Consider the following 17271-nt stretch of genomic DNA (forward strand, 5'->3'; position numbering starts at 1 on the left):
CCCCAGCCTTCCCCTACCTTCTGACACCTCCCTGCAAATCTCACCTTCCATTCAACGAATCAAAGATCAGTGTTGGGGCTCAGCCTCACCCCACCCCCACCTTTATTAGCCGTTCGCAGCCTAAATGCCACAGGAATCGGCAGCCTGACTACTGCACTTAGCAAACACAAGCGCTGCAAGGCTCCTGCGGAGACCCGCACAGGCACTACTGCCCCCAGCATCCTGGGATAAACAGACCGACACGGTCCCCCAGGACAGAGGCCCATGGGAATTCTCTACCTGGAGGACCACAAAGACCCCGAGAGCTGCGGGGAGCTGTACCAGTAGAGGACCCCACCCATGGATGTAGGTTGTGGGGAAGAGTCAGGCATTTATTTCTGGAGCAGAGGTGAGGTGGGGAGGGCAAGGACCTGAGCAGTGGACACAGCTGTGCATGAAGTTGACGCAGAGGGTAGTGTAGTAAGTAGGGTAGTCGCGGAGGTGGCTGACGTGTGCAGATGACACGAAGTCCACGGAGCGCACCAGGACCTGGCGCGCCAGGCGTGCCTCCACCATGCGCTCCACGTCCCGGGCCAGGACCACCTCGTCGGCCCTGGAGTAGAGGTAGAGCTCAGGCCAGCGGGAGGCTGCGTCGAGCAGCCTGTCATAGAAGTGCGTGTGGAAGAGGGCGGTGAGTGGTGCGAGCAGGACGTGGAACAGGAAGGCCACCAGGGCGAAGGCCACCAGGAGCAGCAGGCGCAGCGCGGCAGGCCGGTGCTCCAGGACGACTGCCAGCGCCCGCAGAGCCCCCAGCAGGTTGCTGTCACCGGGACCGCTGTCAAAGATGGTGCCCACCACACGCAGGTGACAGAAGCGCCGGTGCGTCTGCAGGAGCTCCAGCACATATCGGTACAGCATGACGCCAGCGTTGCTGAAGACGTGGAAGAGCAGGGGCTCCTTCTCAACCTCGTAATCAAAGAGCAGCTCAAGCAGCTTCTGGGCCAACACACGAAGTGAAGGGATGCCCAGGGTCTCAGAGAAGAAGACCATGTGCCAGGGGGCTGTGTATCGGATCACGATGCAGCCCTGGGGAGAGGAGACAGGCCCGGTTGGTCCTCGGGGATGGGGCAGGGAGGAGAGGCGGGAACCAGCTAAGGTCAGAGGGGTCCAGCAGCTCTCACTTCCACAGGCTCACAAGCTTGGAAGTCCTCCAGGCCCTGCTGCAGCCTAGGTGCATGCTCACCTCTCCTAGACACAGGTGCCTCCCAGAGGGGAAGGTCCACTCCAGGCCCATTTGTGGAATAATTGCTTCATGCTGGCCAAGCCCTTGGGGCCTAGAGCCCAGAGCTCGCTTTGGAGGCCTCTGGGCTGACCAGAAGGAAGCCTTCTCACTCTGGTCTGATGTTTCCCCCTCCCACCCACGACCTTGTACCCTCATCTGATGAACTCTGGCACACTTAAGGCCTCACTGTCTGGTGACACCCTGCTGCAGCCACTCTTCTCTGCACGGTCCCTGCCTCCCAGGGACAAGCAGGAACCCCCAGGAGACCCAGCACCGAAGACACAGCCTGCAGGCCCAGCCTTGACCACTAGAGGCCACTCGTGAGCTAGGCCTACATGGCCTCCGTCTCTGGCCACTGCCACCTTCCTCATGGGGTCCTATCTGGTTCTGAAGCCTGGGATCACTCCTCGCTCTCCCTGAAATTCCAAGTACAGTAAACTCATTACTCCTCAAATTCTAAAATAGCTAAAACATCTCTCGGCTTCTGTATCCCTCAACGCCTGTACACCTCAAGGTCCTCACACAGATCCCCTTCTAGGCCAGTCAGAGAATGTGACCAAAGCCACCCTGAGTCCTAACCCTCTGCCATTAATGAGTGCCAGACACACAAGGCTCTTTGTCAGGGGACTCTGAGTTAGGCAGGCCCTGGGGTCAGACAGTTCTGGGCTCAGTTCCTGGGACCAGCATCTATAAACAGTATAGATGAAGAGCAATTTAACTCATCTTTCTGAGTCTGTGTTCCCTTCTGTAAGCTGGAACAACATCCATCTCATGGGAGTGCAGTATAATTAAATGAAGGGAAAAAAAAGTCTCTCCAGTGTCCCCAGACAGCACTTGGCACAGAGTTCCAGCTAAGCAGAGCAGTCATTAGTGGTGGCAGGAGTAATAACAAGGAGAAAATTATATGGGTACAGTACCTGAATGACCCAGAGCCAAAAAGAGAGTCAGCTGAGGTTACCCTGCCACAGCGCCCTGACCTCCTCCCCTCTGGCTGACTGCGATCACGTGAGCCCCGGCTCCTCCTGGCTCTGCTGTCGCCAAGGCCCTAGCGGACCTTACCACCCTTCCCAAGACTGCAGTGAGGGGTCACACGTGCTACCTGGCCCCACAGCTCTGGAAAACTTCCCAAAGTGCTCTGCTCCAACTCCCCAGGGGGGTGTGAAATGTCTTTCCACCCACCTTCAACCCACACACACTGCCAATGAATACAAACACTCTCCACACCACCACCACACACACGCGACTCCCGGGACTAAACACAGCCTATCTCACACCCCTTAGATGCAGATGCCCATGACTCCCACCTCGCACTACAGTACCCACTGCACCACCTGTGAAGTGCACACAACTGCCAAAGCACACCCACAAGCACACACCCCACCTTCAGGAATGCACACACACACTCCTCCCCAGAAGCACTGCCACGCAGAACTACCTGTTGGTGTAGGCATGAACTCAGCCATGCCTGTGAACTTGCCATCTCTGAGGGCGTGTGTGCTCTCCACCTCCAGGTGGCCCGTGGGTGCACACACACAGCGGGCCTTATGAATGCCCAACGCTCTTGTGCAGAGTGTGCACATGGAGCCTCCCTGGGCCTCACTTTGAAGCTTCCACCTCTGCTGCTTCTAGTCAGATGCTCCCAGAGGCCCCTGCGCCTGTCAGATCCCAGTCTCCTGTCTCTCCCTGGAAGCCATCCATCTCTCCATCTCCGCACTCGCTCAGTCCCAGCCTGCTCCGTCCGTCCTCACCTCCTGTATTCTCAGTCTCTTCCTCGCTCCAGATTCCTGCACAAACCGATCTCATTAAGAAAACCTAAAGAAAGCCTCTGCCTTTACACCATGTTCCCGCTAAGTCTGTCCCACCCTCTCTACACCTTCCTAGACAAACCTTGACAGTCACCCTCTCTCTCCTTGGTCCCCTCCCACAGACTCCACTCTGACAGCTGCACTGCTCTTACCAAGGTTGCCCACATCCTCCCGAAAGGCTCCGTCCCATGACGCCTTTCAGTCCCCGTTGTACTTTCCTTCCAGCAGCATTTGGAATCACAAGCTCTTAGAAAAACTCTCCAGGACTCCACTGGTGGTCCCATGGTCAAGACTCCACACTCCACAGTAGATCTCTGGTCAGGGAACTAAGATCTCGCATGCCACATGGTGTGACCAAAAAAAACAAACAAACAACTCTCTGGCTCCTTCAGTAACAGTATCAGGAAAAAATGGACTGTTCTAGACAAAAGAGGCTTAAGGAACAAAACAAAGATGCAATGGGTGATCCTGGATTGGATGCTGGTGGTTCAGGAAAATCAGTGGTAAAGGACACTTTGAGGACTATCAGAGAATCTGACCACGGATTGGAAACTTGATAAGATTAAAATATATTAACATGGGACAGTGGAAATTATGGTCCAAAAAAAAGCAGGATACAAAAATAGCATATTCAAGAAACCTTATTTAGGTAAAGAAAAGACACACACAGAAGAAAAGCTGAAAGGACACATACTGATGCCAAATAGAGGTCATCTCTGGGGGAGAATATAATGCTTTTATTTTCTTTTAAATAATGAAGTATTAGGAGTTTGGGGTTGGAAAAATTTCTTCTCTACCCTCATCTCATCCTCCTGACCGGAAGGTAAAAGCACCTCTTCCTTTCCCAGGTGACCCCCAACAAGCATTCCTGCCCCCTCAACCCCTCTGCCTTCCCTGGGATCATTTTTTCTCTCCACTCCATCACTTCCTCCCCAAGAATGTCCTTCCTGTCTCCCTCGTCACCAGCCTATTTCCCAATACGCTCTTCCTCTGGATTCAATCATGCTCCCATGAGTTTATTTCTCTTCCGGTGGCCTCTCTTCCTTCCCACGTTGGATCCTCTTTATCTCCTGCTCCTCAGAGCTTGCGTTCTGACCTGCGCCTCTCTTTGCTCCCTACACACTCCCTGGGGGAATCTCATCCAGCCCAGAGCCTAAGGCATCTCTTCTAGTGCTCCCTGTTTCAAAGGACACAGCCACCTCTACCAGGGATCGGCTGCAGCCAGAAACCTGGCATTACCCTGGACCCCTGTCTCTGCCCGTACCCACACCCAGTCTCTCATCCACCGATCACTCTGCCTCCTAACAAGCCCCCTGATCCATCAGCTTCCCTCCAGCGGCACCACCAGCCTCAAGGTTCTGGCCACTGCAACAATCTCACTTCGCAGACTCCCAACCTGGCTTCCCCAATCCTTTCTCCACTTGGCAGGGAAGGACTCTAAGAAGCACAAGTCTAACATCACACCCCAGCCTAAATCCCCTGAGGACCCTCCCAGCCTCTTCTCTTCACACTTGCCCTTCCTTTTGCCCTCCGTTCTGGCCATGCTCACCTATTTCTTGGCCTCCACCTGCCTTCAAGGATCTTAATCTAACGGAGAAGCCGGACAAAGTAGCCTCGCCCAGGGAGTGGAATTCAGAAGCAGCTGAAACTACTTAAGGAGTAAGGCGATGCCAGGGCACCAGGCTTGCTGGTTGAGGGGAGGCCTCCAACTCCCCTCCTACTCCAGGGCCACCACACACCTGGGCACAGAGCAGACCTGGGTCAGTGGAGGGAGGCTGAGCAGAGAAGGCCCTAGCTGGCCCTTCTCCCAGGTGACTGCCACTCCTCCTCCGAGCAGGGCTTCCAGCTCGGGGGTAGGGGGGCGTGGGAAGGGGAGTGGTCTGTACTGCCTCCCTCCCTTGGGAGGCCTGGGTGAGGTGGGCAGGGCCAGGCCAGTGGCCAAAGCTGTGAAAGGGGTACTCAGGTATAAGAGGCCCTCCCAAGGCTCACTCCAATCACCACAACCTCTATATCCAACTCTCGTGAGGCCTGACATGAAGCCAAGGAAACTTCAGGCCTGATTCTTCTCCAGAAGACCCTTCTACCCCAGAAACATGAAGGTGCCATGCTCAACCCTAAGACAGAAACTCTCCTGGTGAGACAAGGAGGAGGCCCCTGGAGTCCACACTATGCCCAGCATACCCGGCCCAGGCTTCTGCTGCCCAGAAAGGCAGTACCAACCCAGAAAGACTTGAGGTCTGGGCTGATGCCTCAGCCAGGAGCACAGTGGGGATGGTCTGCCACTGTGGGGTTTGGGGAGGAAGGAAGGGGGAGGTCAGGGGGCTGGAGGGGACAGGCCACAGAGTTGGCTGCAAAGGGTGATAATCCTGCCCAAGTCCCCATGGGCCCAGCATCTTCCTAACAGGCCAGTCCTGGTGCCATTCCCTGTCCTGCCTGGCCCCTGACTGGTGGTCAGCCTCCATGGCCACCTGGAGATGAGGGCAGTCAAGGCTGAGAGAGCACCCCCAGAGGGGCCCCAGCGCACTGGGAGTCCACACGCCTGCAGTACTCACCCTTTTGTGATAGATGGCGCTGTACTTGGCCAGGTTCTTGTCAGCGCAGCCTCCCCAGCCCAAGAGAATCACCAAAGGCAGTCGAGTTCCAGCCTCCTTCCCACCTTGGTCCGGGCTGTTCTCTGAAACACAAGCAGGGTAGGACTGTCAGCCATGCAGTTAGGGTGTGGGATGGATTGACTGGCCCATCCAGAGCTGGTGGCAGGGAAGTGCCAGGGGCCAAGCCTAGGCATCCTTCCAGCCCCTGTGCCTCAGGTGCCCGGGAGGCTCCTTTCTCTGTCCTTCACTTCAACTGCTTTCAAGTTTCTCAGGTGGCACTGCAAGGTAACTGGAAAAAGCCACCTGAGAGCCCCTTTCTTTTCTTTCAGAGACACAGCCCAGGTGAGAAAAATGAAAAAACACTTCCTCCATGCAATTTCACCTTCTAATCCTGGGATCAACAAACTATAGATATTAATACAAGCCATGGGCTGAATTCAACCCATGATCTGTTTTCATATGACCTTTGAACTAAAGATAAAAGTGCTTTTTACATTCTAAAATGGTTTTAGAAAAAAAAAATCAAAAGATTTTGTGGTGTGAAAATCATGAAATGTAAACGTCCACAAATAAAGTTTTATTGGAACACAGCCCAGCTCATTCATTCACATAATGTCTATGGCTGCTTTCAAGCTAAAACAGCAGAGTTGAGTAGCTGCAACAGAGACCACACAGTTCACAAAGTCTAAGGTCTAAGGTACAGCCCTTTAGAGAAAAAAGTTGGCCAGCCCCTGTTCTAATTCCACAGACAGATGGAAGAAGAGGGTTTTAAAGAGACACCGATAGGGCAGTAGAGGTGGGGAAGTGAAGCAGACTGACTCTGGGGGCCCCTACCAAACCAAACCCTGTCCTGACAGAGAAGAGTAACAGCCAGTATTTACGAGATTGAATCCTCACAGCACACTACAGGGAATATTATTACAGATGAGGAAACTGGGTCACAGAGTGGTTAAGTTACTTGCCTAAGGTCACACAGGAAGTGTAGAGCTGGGAACCTGGACCCGACTCCCCATCCTAACTAACCTACTTGAGGTGTTCTGGGCCACCAGCCCCGTCCACCACCGGAAGTACATCTCCTTCCCTGATGTGCTGAGGCACAAGCCAGCTGCCTCCTCCATGGCTGCTTCTGGAGGCCTCCCCGCAACCATATCAGTCAGGCCTCCTCTCATTTTCCCCACCAAGGAAGTACTCACACCCCTCGGGGTGACTTCTGTGCAGGGACTGTCTGTTGGCAGTTATCTGCCCTCCTGAAAGGGCCAGGGTTTACTCTTCAAAGGATCAAGCCACTTGGCTATGCTCAGTTGCCACCCGGAGATTTATGGATGCTGGTGGTGACCTGGCAACAGTAAATTTCAAGGCTAGTTAAGAGGATGGTAAATATAAATCACTAACCTTTGGACAAAAGGAAGACAACAATTTCCTGTGGAAATTAATGTGATTGAAAAGTTCAGTGTTTCTGCTCTCCGGCAGTGGTGACTCTGGCCTTTGGAGATTAACTGCCCGTCCTCACGGGGATCCAGGGCTGGGCTACAATTCAGCCTGGAGCAGGAGCTGCCAGCGCCTCAGTCCCATGCTGACCCCTGCCAGCCCTCCCAGGCTCCCCTGACACTGACCTTGGCCTCCAATAAGAGGGATGGTTCCATAGCTCTAAGTCAGGCCACTTAAAATACTGTCACCAACTTTCTTGGCCTGGTCCTTGGCCAGGGCAGTGGATCGCCTGCACTAGCCTTTCTTGTGGAGAGGCCAGACCTTGCTGGCAATGGCTACCCATAAGGCTCGGGCTGCAGCCACCTCACGGGTGGTGATCGACAGCTACCATTTGGATCCCTTTGGCCATCTGAGGTCCAGCCACTGGATTTCTGAGACCTGCCCCAGGGAGGCTCCCTAACTTCCATGCAACTGAGTATCGACTCCCCTCCCCCAGCACCTCCCGATGGCACTCCCCTCCAGGTACCACCACCAAAACATGAGCAAAGGGTTAGGGGGTTCATCTCAAATAGAGAGAAGGAGGCTGAGGGAGGTCACATCCCCTGGTGACTGCCCTGACCGGCAGGGGTGGCTCATTCTCAGACAGGGAAGGTTTAGACACTTCTGCTGGCTCTCTGACCTGCCCACCCCAACCACGGCTGGGCTCTACAACTCCACTTGGTTCCACCTCAGATTTTCCTGGCACCCTTGGATTCACCAACTCAGGTAGGAATGACTTCACTAGACATGCCTCTCATGAAGAAACTCAGAATATGGACACCCTGGACACACTGCCTCTTCCCGGAGCCCAAGCTTTTCATAAGGTTCCTAAAAGGAGGGAATTGGTACCCCCGCTCCAGCCAGGCACTCAAGGCCGCCTGGTGCCACCACAAGGTGCCCCTACTACCCACAGGCATCTCCCGTTCCCCCAACATAGTCTCCTCCCAGGACCCCCTTCTCCATGCCCTTCCTAACTTGGAGCTTTGTCATGACCTCCTCCCACTGGAGCCACGCTATCCATTCAGATTCTAGACATGAAGTGCTATCATCCAGAAAAGTCCAAGGTGCTCTGAGACCACGGCTGAGAGAGTGATGGTGACATGTTTGCTGTGCTGGTCTTGAAGGACCATAGGAGCATGCCAGGTGGAAAGAGGGCATGCTGCTGCTGCTAAGTCACTTCAGTCGTGTCCGGCTCTGTGTGACCCCATAGACAGAAGCCCACCAGGCTCCCCCGTCCCTGGGATTCTCCAGGCAAGAACACTGGAGTGGGTTGCCATTTCCTTCTCCAATGTGTGAAAGTGAAAGTGAAGTCGCTCAGTCGTGTCCAACCCTTAGCGACCCCACTGATGGCAGCCTACCAGGCTCCTCTGTCCATGGGATTTTCCAGGCAAAAGTACTGGAGTGGGTTGCCATTGCCTTCTCCCACCTCAGTCCTAAACCATCACAAACTTCTCTGAATTTTGCATCTCCTTCTGCCCCATCTCCCCCCTTCCCCATCACCAAGAAAAACAATAACAGCAAAAAGAGAATTGTGTCAGACACTATTCTAAGCACTTTAAAATATATATATATATTTATTTGGCTGTACTGGGTCTTAGTTGCAGCATGTGGGATCTAGTTCCCTGACCAGGGATCAAGTCCTGGCCCCCTGCATTGGGAGCACAGAGTCTTAACCACTGGACCACCAGGGAAGTCCCTAAGCACTTTATATATCAACTCGTTTAATCTTCACAACAATCCTATGAACAAAGTACTGTTATTATTCTCATTTTACTGATGAAAAACTAAGCCACAGAGATAATAAATTGGTCAGGGTTACACAACTAATAAGCAGTAAAACTAGATTCCAAACCCAGGTGGTCATCACCATTATCCCGGCTGGCCCCCTGGGTGAAAAAAAAAAAAACAAAGCCCCCAGTCTTAACCAAGCCTCTTTCCACTTAACTCCAAACCTGTACATTTGGTTTTCTCTGTACATCAACAGATCCAGCACCGACCTTTTCCACCTGCTCCTCACGGACTGGCCACCAAAGTCAGAACCTCAACACATGCTGCCTCATTTGGCCCCTCCACCATCCTAGGAGTTAACTATTATTGCTATCCCCATTTTACAGATGAGAAAACTAAAACACAGAAGAGAAGAAGTCTCTCTCCCCAAAAACACAGAGCCAGGAAGTGGCAGAGCCAGCATGCACCTCTGAACCACCACACCACGTTGCCGCCTGCCTCCTGGACTGCACACACGCTCCTCACTCCCAGCCCAGATGCTGATAATCCATGTTTATGCTTTGCTACTGTCCATGCCCCTCTGCTGAGTCAGCTCACTGCTGACATCCGAGAAGTTCCCCTTGATGCCCTCTCCAACCCCTTCTCACCATTCCCCTAAATCACTGGACAGGGCTAGATGCTCCTCGTCTATACCATCACAGCACCACCACCACCATGCCACTGTGCTTATCCACTGCGCTGAAAGGTCCTGTTAGGAATAAGTCAGAGATGACTGTAACACGCAAAACAATAGATAGCAAAGGCCTGAACCAGGGCAGTGGGAGACAAGTAGGAAGGGGGAGGGAAACGATAGGAAGAAAAGAATCACAATTCTGGTATGTGTAGCAAAAGCTTCAAAAACATGCAATCTTTGACTTATTGATTCCACTTATATGAAAGAAAAATGCTTAATCTATGACAGAAATATTCAGGAATATCTTAAGCAAATCATAGACATAAATGTAAGAGCTAAAACTATAAGACTCTTAGCAGAAAATGTAAAAGTAAAGCTTTGTGACCTTGGATTAAGGAATGATTTCTTAGACATAACCAAAAGTAAAAGGAATAAAAGAAAAAAACAGACAAACCAGGACCTCACCAGCACTGAAAACTTTTGCACACCAAAGGATACCATCAAAAAGTTGAGGAAACTGACAGAATGGGAGAAAATATTTGCAAATCATGTATCTGATAAGGGTTTGTATCCAGGATATATAAGAACACTCACAATTCAACAATGAAAAGACAAATAACTCAACTTTAAAATGGGCAAAAGATTTTAAGAGACATTTCTCCAAAGAAGATGTATAAATGGCCAATAAGAACATGAAAATATGTCCAACATCACAGTCTTCAGGGAAATGAAAATTAAAACCACAATGAGACAGTATATTAGAGCCACTAGGATGGCCATAATCAAAAAGCCAGATAACACCAAGTGTTGAGAATAAGGAGAATTCAGAACCCTCATATACTGCTGGTGAGTGTGCAAAAAGGTACATCCACTTTAGAAAGCAGTTTGGCAGTTCCCCAAAAACATTAGGCATGGAGTTTCCATATGAACCAGTACTTCCACTCCTAGGTATAATACCCAAGAGAACCGAAAACATATGTCCATACAAAAACCTGTACACGAATGCTCATTGCAGCAATGTTCATGACAGCCAAAAAGTAGATACAATCCACATACCTATCACCTGTAAATGGTTGGATAAAATGTGGTATATCCATTCAGTGGAAAACTACTTGGTGATAAAAAGGAATGAAGCAGCTACAACATGGATGAACCTTGAAAACATATGTTAAGTGAAAGAAGCCAGGCACAAAGACCATACGGTATATGATTCCATTTATATGATTTACACGAAATGTCCAGAATAGGCAGAGCCATAAGGCAGAAAGCAGATGAGTGGCTGCCAGGAGCTGGAGGCAGGGGGAAATCGGGAGAGCCTGCTAATGGTTCAGGGTTTCTTTTGGAGATGATGAAAATGTTCTGAAATTAAATAGTGCTGCTGGGTGTACAATCCTGTGAACATACTAAAAACCAATGAATCACACATTTTAAAAGGGTGAATTTTACAGGACGTGAATTATATCTCAATATTGTTTTTATTTTAAAAATTAATAACACAATAAACAAAAAAGCAAGTTGCAAAGAGTATGTACAACAGAATCTCATGTACATACATGACATGGATACCTACACATACTTATGCATAGAAAAAAAAGCATCAGATATCAATAGCAATTATTCCTAGGATTAGAGGCAATTTCTTTTTCATCATTTTTTAAATTCACAGTCTAAAAATCCACAGGTATCACTTTTGCAATGAGAGTTAATTTTTTTTTTTTTAAAGGTTGGGGGGTATCCAGCAGAGTCAACAGTGGTTAAGAAGTCAAAGAGATCACGGATGCCCAGAAGTTCCTTGGCAAGGCTTCTCAAGCCTGAAACTTCTTAAATACCCCACAAAACAATTTAATCTCAGGGGCTCTCTGTCCTCTGGACTTTTCTCAACAAATGACACTGACACTCAGATATATACTATATTGTACAACAGCTCAAGTCATAAAACTAGAGCATCAATTAGATTGTGTCTATCCCAGGGGCATGTGGGGAAGACAAAGGAAAAGGCTGACAAAGAAAAAGGATTTGTGGAACAATATGTGCTTTTCATCAGCAAGCGGGACTCAGAACACAAAGAACTATGTTTTCTTCTTAAAATGCAAAGAATCAAAGGATCCTCAATTTCCTTTACTCCCAATAAATACTTTCTAGAGTCTTAGAGTTCCTATATTTAATCCAAATTACTTCATTTTAAATTTACCTTTTTTTAACCTTTTGGAATAATAGTACAGAAGAGAAGCATGGTATCTAGGAGTACCTACCACATAAAACCCTATCTGGGTTCAAATCTCTGTCTCTGCCACTAATAACCATGAAACAGACCTTGAGCTAGTTCTCTAAGCTTTAATTTTCTTAACTGTGAAATGAGGATAACAGTACATAGGACTAAACAAGAAAATGACTACTGAGGGCTTAGCATTTTTACCCTAGCACAAAGAAAGAGTTCAATGAATTGAAGTTATTACTTCACTGAGGAATGCATGCTCACTGTAGAAAAAGTAGAAAATGAATATCTTATACATTGGAATCATACTGCTTTGTAATCTGCTTTCTTCCATTTAGCAATATATTGTGAACATCTCTCCCTGTCGGTTTATATATTTCTACACCATTCTTTTTAGTGGCTGCAGAGCAGCTATATATATTTCGTAATTTATGGTGACCAAGCTCCCATTATTGGACACGATGTTGTTTCTAATCTTTTGCTGTTATAAAAGTACTTTAATGGACATCTCTTTCTTCGTTCATGTCCTTAACTGTTTCCGAGAAATGGAACTGTATTCAGGCAGCACTTCCTGATGGCAACTGAAATATGCATACACAGGCTTTGGAGTGAGGGTCCTGAGTTGGAACCTGGGATGACCTGGGGCAAGACACTTTACCTCCCCTGAGCTCCTATCCCTCATCTGTAAGATAGGATAAGAGTACTCCAGACTTCACAAGGTGGTCGTAAAGAGTAAAAAATTCATATGAGGGGTTCTTGGTGAAGCGGGCGTGTGAGCAGGGCATGGTCAACAGTGTAAGCCCAACAGAAACTGCAGAGACCTCAGGCAAAGGGTCCTTCAGGTCTGGAGCTCAGATCCAGGGCCTAGCATGATACTTGGCATAAAGCAGACAAATTAGGAAGGGTTTCTATTAATGAACGAAAGAAAAGAGGTCATGATTCAAAAAATGAACGAAACTCCTCTGTTTAGAAAAAAAAAAGCACCCCTGGGGTTCACACAGACAATAAGAGAGTCTAGTTCAACTCAGCAAAAGGGCCTGTGAGGCCTCTTTGGTGTGACAGCTCTTGAGGTTTTCTCTCACCCCTGCTCCTGAAAGCACACCTCAGCCTCCTGCCAAGGTCCCACTCCTTTGGGCCCCCCTCAGTCCCCCAGTGCCCCAGCTCTGCACTTTCTGCTGCTCCCTATCTACAGCTCCAGGTCCAGCTTGGGCCACTCTTCTCCAGGAAGCCAGCTGACCCCTGCAGCCCACCATGGTGGTCCAAACTATGGTCCACCCCATACTGTTTCCCTGGCACTGGGAGAAACTTCCTGCGGGTCAAGACAAGGTCTTCATTTCTTCGACCCCAGCCAGCGCTCAGCTCAAGGGTAGACTGACAATGAAGCCTGGGCTCACAGCAAACTTATCGCTTGCTTTCTCTGTGACGCCCCAGAAGGCCAAGAGTGAGCCCCTTGTCCCAGCCCCATTAATTTTGTAAATCAATTATTTGCAAAAATGTTTACGGAACCTGAGAGCAACAGGATGCCTTTAAGAAGTGCCTGCGCAAGCTGCAGAGGGGCCCTGGGGCAGGACTTGGCTGACCAGTTTCTGGCTGGGAGGAGGGGCAGTGCAACCCTGGCCTGGATGGCAGAGCACCTCGGGTGGGGCCAGAGTGCTGCCAAATGTCTCCGTTCAGCTCATCGGGCAAATCTTCCATGCCAGGCTCTGGCAACAGTGAGCAAAACCCTGCAAACAACATGACAGGGATCCCTATGCTGGGGGCTCTGAGGACAGAACCTTCCCCAAGGAAATGAGAGAAGAATACCCAACTCTCATTAGGAGGGTGAGGGGACCACTGGTCAAAGAAGAGTGGGTGGGGAGAGGGGAATGCCAGGTCAAGGGACCAGGCAGACAATCCTTGTTAGGCTCAGTCAGCCACAAATAACTGTCTTGTGGAAATTCCAGCAGAAGGACCCTGAGCAATGAAGGGCCCCAGATCTGTAGCTGCCTTCCCGCTAACTGTGTGCCAGCAGCAGCTGCTCGCCTCTCTATCAGCTCATAGCAGTGCCAGGCTCTGTGGCTCTAAAGCTCAGTTATGGAAGAAACACAATTCCAGAAACCAAGTATGACCGTCCTACACTTCTCCACCTTTAAACAGTAAGTACAAAAGAGAGACAATCTCTGGACCCCCAAAGACTGTTGCTCTGTGAAGCCACGTCAGCCTGGAGGGGAGCTCTCTACAGACAGAAAGCAAAGAGAAGTGGCGGGGGCGGGGGTCGCAGCGCTGTCACTTCCTTCTAAGGAGTCCCACAGACTCAAGTTTGGCTCTGGGGTACACACTTGGAGAGGGAAAGGCATGAGGAACCAAAGCCAGTGCAGAGGCAATCATAAGGAGAGGGTTATTAGAACCACACCAGTGGAGGAACAGCTGAAGGCCCTGGGGGCATTTCTCTTGGAGAAGAGATGAAGCTGTTATCTTGAAAAGAGAGGAAGAGAGACTACCTCGCTCTGTGTTGTACCCACCACGACCTCCTGGCCCTGCAGTTACCACACCATTGTGAAACCACCTACTTCTAAATCCTCAGTGCTCCCTGAACCGCAGGTCCTTGCAGGGAGTCTGTGTGTGAGTCACTTCTGAGGAGACCAGCAACTAGCCCACGGATAGGACACAGCCAAAGCTGACCTGAAAGCAGAAGTGACAGGAAGGCCTATTGTGGCTCAAGAAAGGGAAGCTTTCTAACAATCCAGTTGCCTCCAACAGGCCAGGATATTTGGGAGGAAGTATCCTGTCAGGGAAGGGTATGGTGCTAATAGCAAGCGCTCATGACAGGAGAAGGATGCAGGACAAAATGGCCCCCTGAGATTTCTTCCAGTTCTAGGACCCGGCCCCTTGAAGCAGGGGGCGAGCCACAAGGGGAAGAAATATACTGGCAGAGCACAGTCAGGCAGCGCACACAGGAGCGCACACACCTGCTCCATGTCAGTCACTACCTCGTTAACCCTCACAATGCCGTGAGGTAGGCACTCTCATCACTTCCATTCTACAGTCGGGGAATCGGGGGCTCAGAGAGGTTCAATAACTTGCCAAAACCAAAGAAGAGCAGGAGGTAGAACTGAAACGCAAAGGCTGCCCACTGGGCCTGAGGAACAAACTTCTGCCCTCCTGGCCACGCAGAAGACAGCTCCAGGCCTTTGCAACTAAAGGTGCTCCAAGGGCATTCATCCTTTCGAAAATTATTTTAAATAGCTTTTTTAAAAAATATTTTATTTATTTGGCTGTGCCAGGTCTTAGTTGCAGCATGTGCCAGGTCTTTAGTTGTGGCATCCGGGATCTAATTCCCTGACCAGGGATCAAACCCTGCCCCCTGCATTGGGAGCCTGCAGTCTTAGCCACTGGACAGCCAGGGAAGTCCCCAAGGGTAATAATATTAATTGACTTCATCTCCCGCTGATGCCAAGACTTTTCAAAAGCATTTTTGCCCTTGGCTAACAGATCCAGCTCTAGTGAAATACAACTGGTCTGGGGCTACCTGCTCTGTCAAGAGCCTAGGGGTTGCACTCCCCTCTTAGACTCCATCCAAGGAACACAAGCTGCTATGCAAGGGGTCTGGGAAGGCTCTCTTGAAGGAAGTAACATCTCAGAGAAGCGTTAAAAGATGAACCAGACATGGGAGCAGGTGGAGTGGGGGCAGCAGAGAGGAAAAGGCATTCCAGACAGAAGAAACAGCAGGAGCAGAGAGAAGCAGGAAGGGTGAGCAGAATCACAAGCAGCTTGGGGAGGCCGAGACACAAAACTCAGAGTGAACAGCGAATGGACACAGTGAACAAGAGGTAAGCAGGGGCTGCTAAATGATGAAGGACTTTGAACGCCATGCTGAGGAATCAGGACTTGGTTTATCCTGAGGGCAAAAAAGTCACTGTAGGCTTCCAGCTAGAATAGTGATAAGACCAAAGCTTTGCATTGGGAAGATGGCTGGGGTGGCAGAAGAGGTGAGGTGCGGCTGGTGGTGAGACTGGAGTTGTGAAGGTGACGTGGATTAAGCCAAGCAAGACCTGCAGCTTGAGCTGGGTTGTATGACAAGGCTCCTCTACCACAATTCACTCCCATTCTGGGCCAAACTTTCCATTCTCTGGAACCCCAATCTGACTCACACTGCCTGGGATCCAGACCTGCTCTACAGGCTACTAATTCTGTGGCCCTGCCACACTCCTTTCTCTAATATGACTGTAGAGAGGAAAGCAAAGCTAATCACTAAACTCACTCAGTGCCAAGCATTATGCTGGGTCCTTTACACAAACAGTCTCGGTCGTGCAATTAACCACCGTCGGAGGGAGGTTACTGTTGGTACCCCAACTGTGCAGATGAGGAAACCGAAGAGCTAGAAGCCTACCAAAGGTCACGCTGCTACTGAAGGGAGGAACCAACTTCTAACTCACAGCAGAGACGGCTCTGCTAACTATACTGCCAAGGAGAGTGCAGAGGAGGGAAGGGTGAAGGTTCTGTGTCCTGGGCTTCTCCATGTACCCTGAGGAAAATAGTGGGTGGATTATAACGAGTGGAACCCCCTAAGCACAACCGTCAAGAAAGGATAGCAGTGGAAAACCCTACTCCAAACAAAGGAATCAGGATGTCCCCTGTCCTCGGCAGCTTTCTGGGAAAGAAGGGAAAAGAAAGACGCTTTCTGGGAAAGAAGGGAAAGCTTGGACCTGAGAACTAAACAGACAGAAAAAAGGGCCCCAACCTGGTGTGGGGTGGGGGCGGGCAGGGGGCGTGTGGACTCCGGGGAGGGGCGGGGCTCGGACAGGGAAAGCGTCCTGGGGGCGGGGCTGGCTGAGGGGCGGGGCTCTCTGGACCCGACCAAGTCTAAGGACCTGCCGGACCCTATGAGGAGGTGGGCCGCGGGAGGGCGGGGCCGCAAGAGGGGCGGGGCCACAGCTGCGCTTGCAACCCACGGACTCCTTAGGTCACCTACCCACGACTGGACCCAACCCTCGTTCCATACCCTGACTCCGGCAGGGCTGATCCGGGATCTCGATGGTGTAGTCCAGCTGGGCTGAAGCCATGGTGAAGGAGCCGGCCCTCAGCTTGGGCCTCTGGCCGGAACTCCCGCTCGCGCGCCTGCACCTCACCCAAGCCTCTCCTGGGCACCGCCCACTCACCATCCACCTCCCTCGACGCTACCCAATCCCTGAGCCGCGCTCTGTGACCTCTCTTCCTAGCAACCACCAAGTGTCTCTCGGAGCCTCTCGCCGCACCCGGCTTGCTAGGCCCTAGCAACCATGCCCCGCCCTGCTCTATCTCTGGCCCTCGCCATTGGCTAACTCGCTCGGTCTGGATTAGGTATTGGCCAGCTAAGGCGCCAGTCAGGAAGAGTCCCCACCCTCCCGTGTAGGTAAGGGGGTCTGTGAGAGAGTTGCGTTTTCTGGGGATCAGGAGGGTTTCCTTTCTTAATTGCGTCTTATCCTACCGACGGACAACAGTGCTCTTTGACTTGCATCATCTAGCTCCTTCCACCGACCTCTACCAACCGCAGCTCCGAGGGCTGGAGGTAG

The 17271-nt window shown here is 50.8% G+C and overlaps 1 protein-coding gene across 1 annotated transcript; it reads right to left on the bottom strand.

Moving 5' to 3' along the window:
• Positions 1–357: 357 nt before the first annotated feature.
• On the bottom strand, positions 358–16902 carry TMEM53 (transmembrane protein 53). Its single transcript, XM_055403482.2, has 3 exons — positions 16722–16902; positions 5619–5740; positions 358–1065 (listed from the first exon to the last, which is right to left on the bottom strand). The coding sequence occupies exons 1-3, from the start codon at positions 16879–16881 to the stop codon at positions 364–366; spliced, it is 984 nt and encodes a 327-aa protein (XP_055259457.1). The 5' UTR covers positions 16882–16902; the 3' UTR covers positions 358–363.
• Positions 16903–17271: the final 369 nt, after the last annotated feature.

The sequence above is a fragment of the Moschus berezovskii genome, chromosome 4, assembly GCF_049115385.1.
Source record: "Moschus berezovskii isolate FMDL1 chromosome 4, NW_MosBer_1.0, whole genome shotgun sequence".
Classification (NCBI taxonomy): domain Eukaryota; kingdom Metazoa; phylum Chordata; class Mammalia; order Artiodactyla; family Moschidae; genus Moschus; species Moschus berezovskii.

Coding starts and splice junctions, on each gene's coding strand:
- TMEM53 (XM_055403482.2), bottom strand. CDS start 16,881: ATGGTGAGTGGGCGGTGCCCAGGAGAGGCTTGGGTGAGGTGCAGGCGC. Junction 5,741..16,721: donor TCAGCCCTGCCGGAGTCAGG/GTATGGAACGAG, acceptor CTTGTGTTTCAG/AGAACAGCCCGGACCAAGGT. Junction 1,066..5,618: donor GCGCCATCTATCACAAAAGG/GTGAGTACTGCA, acceptor TCCTCTCCCCAG/GGCTGCATCGTGATCCGATA.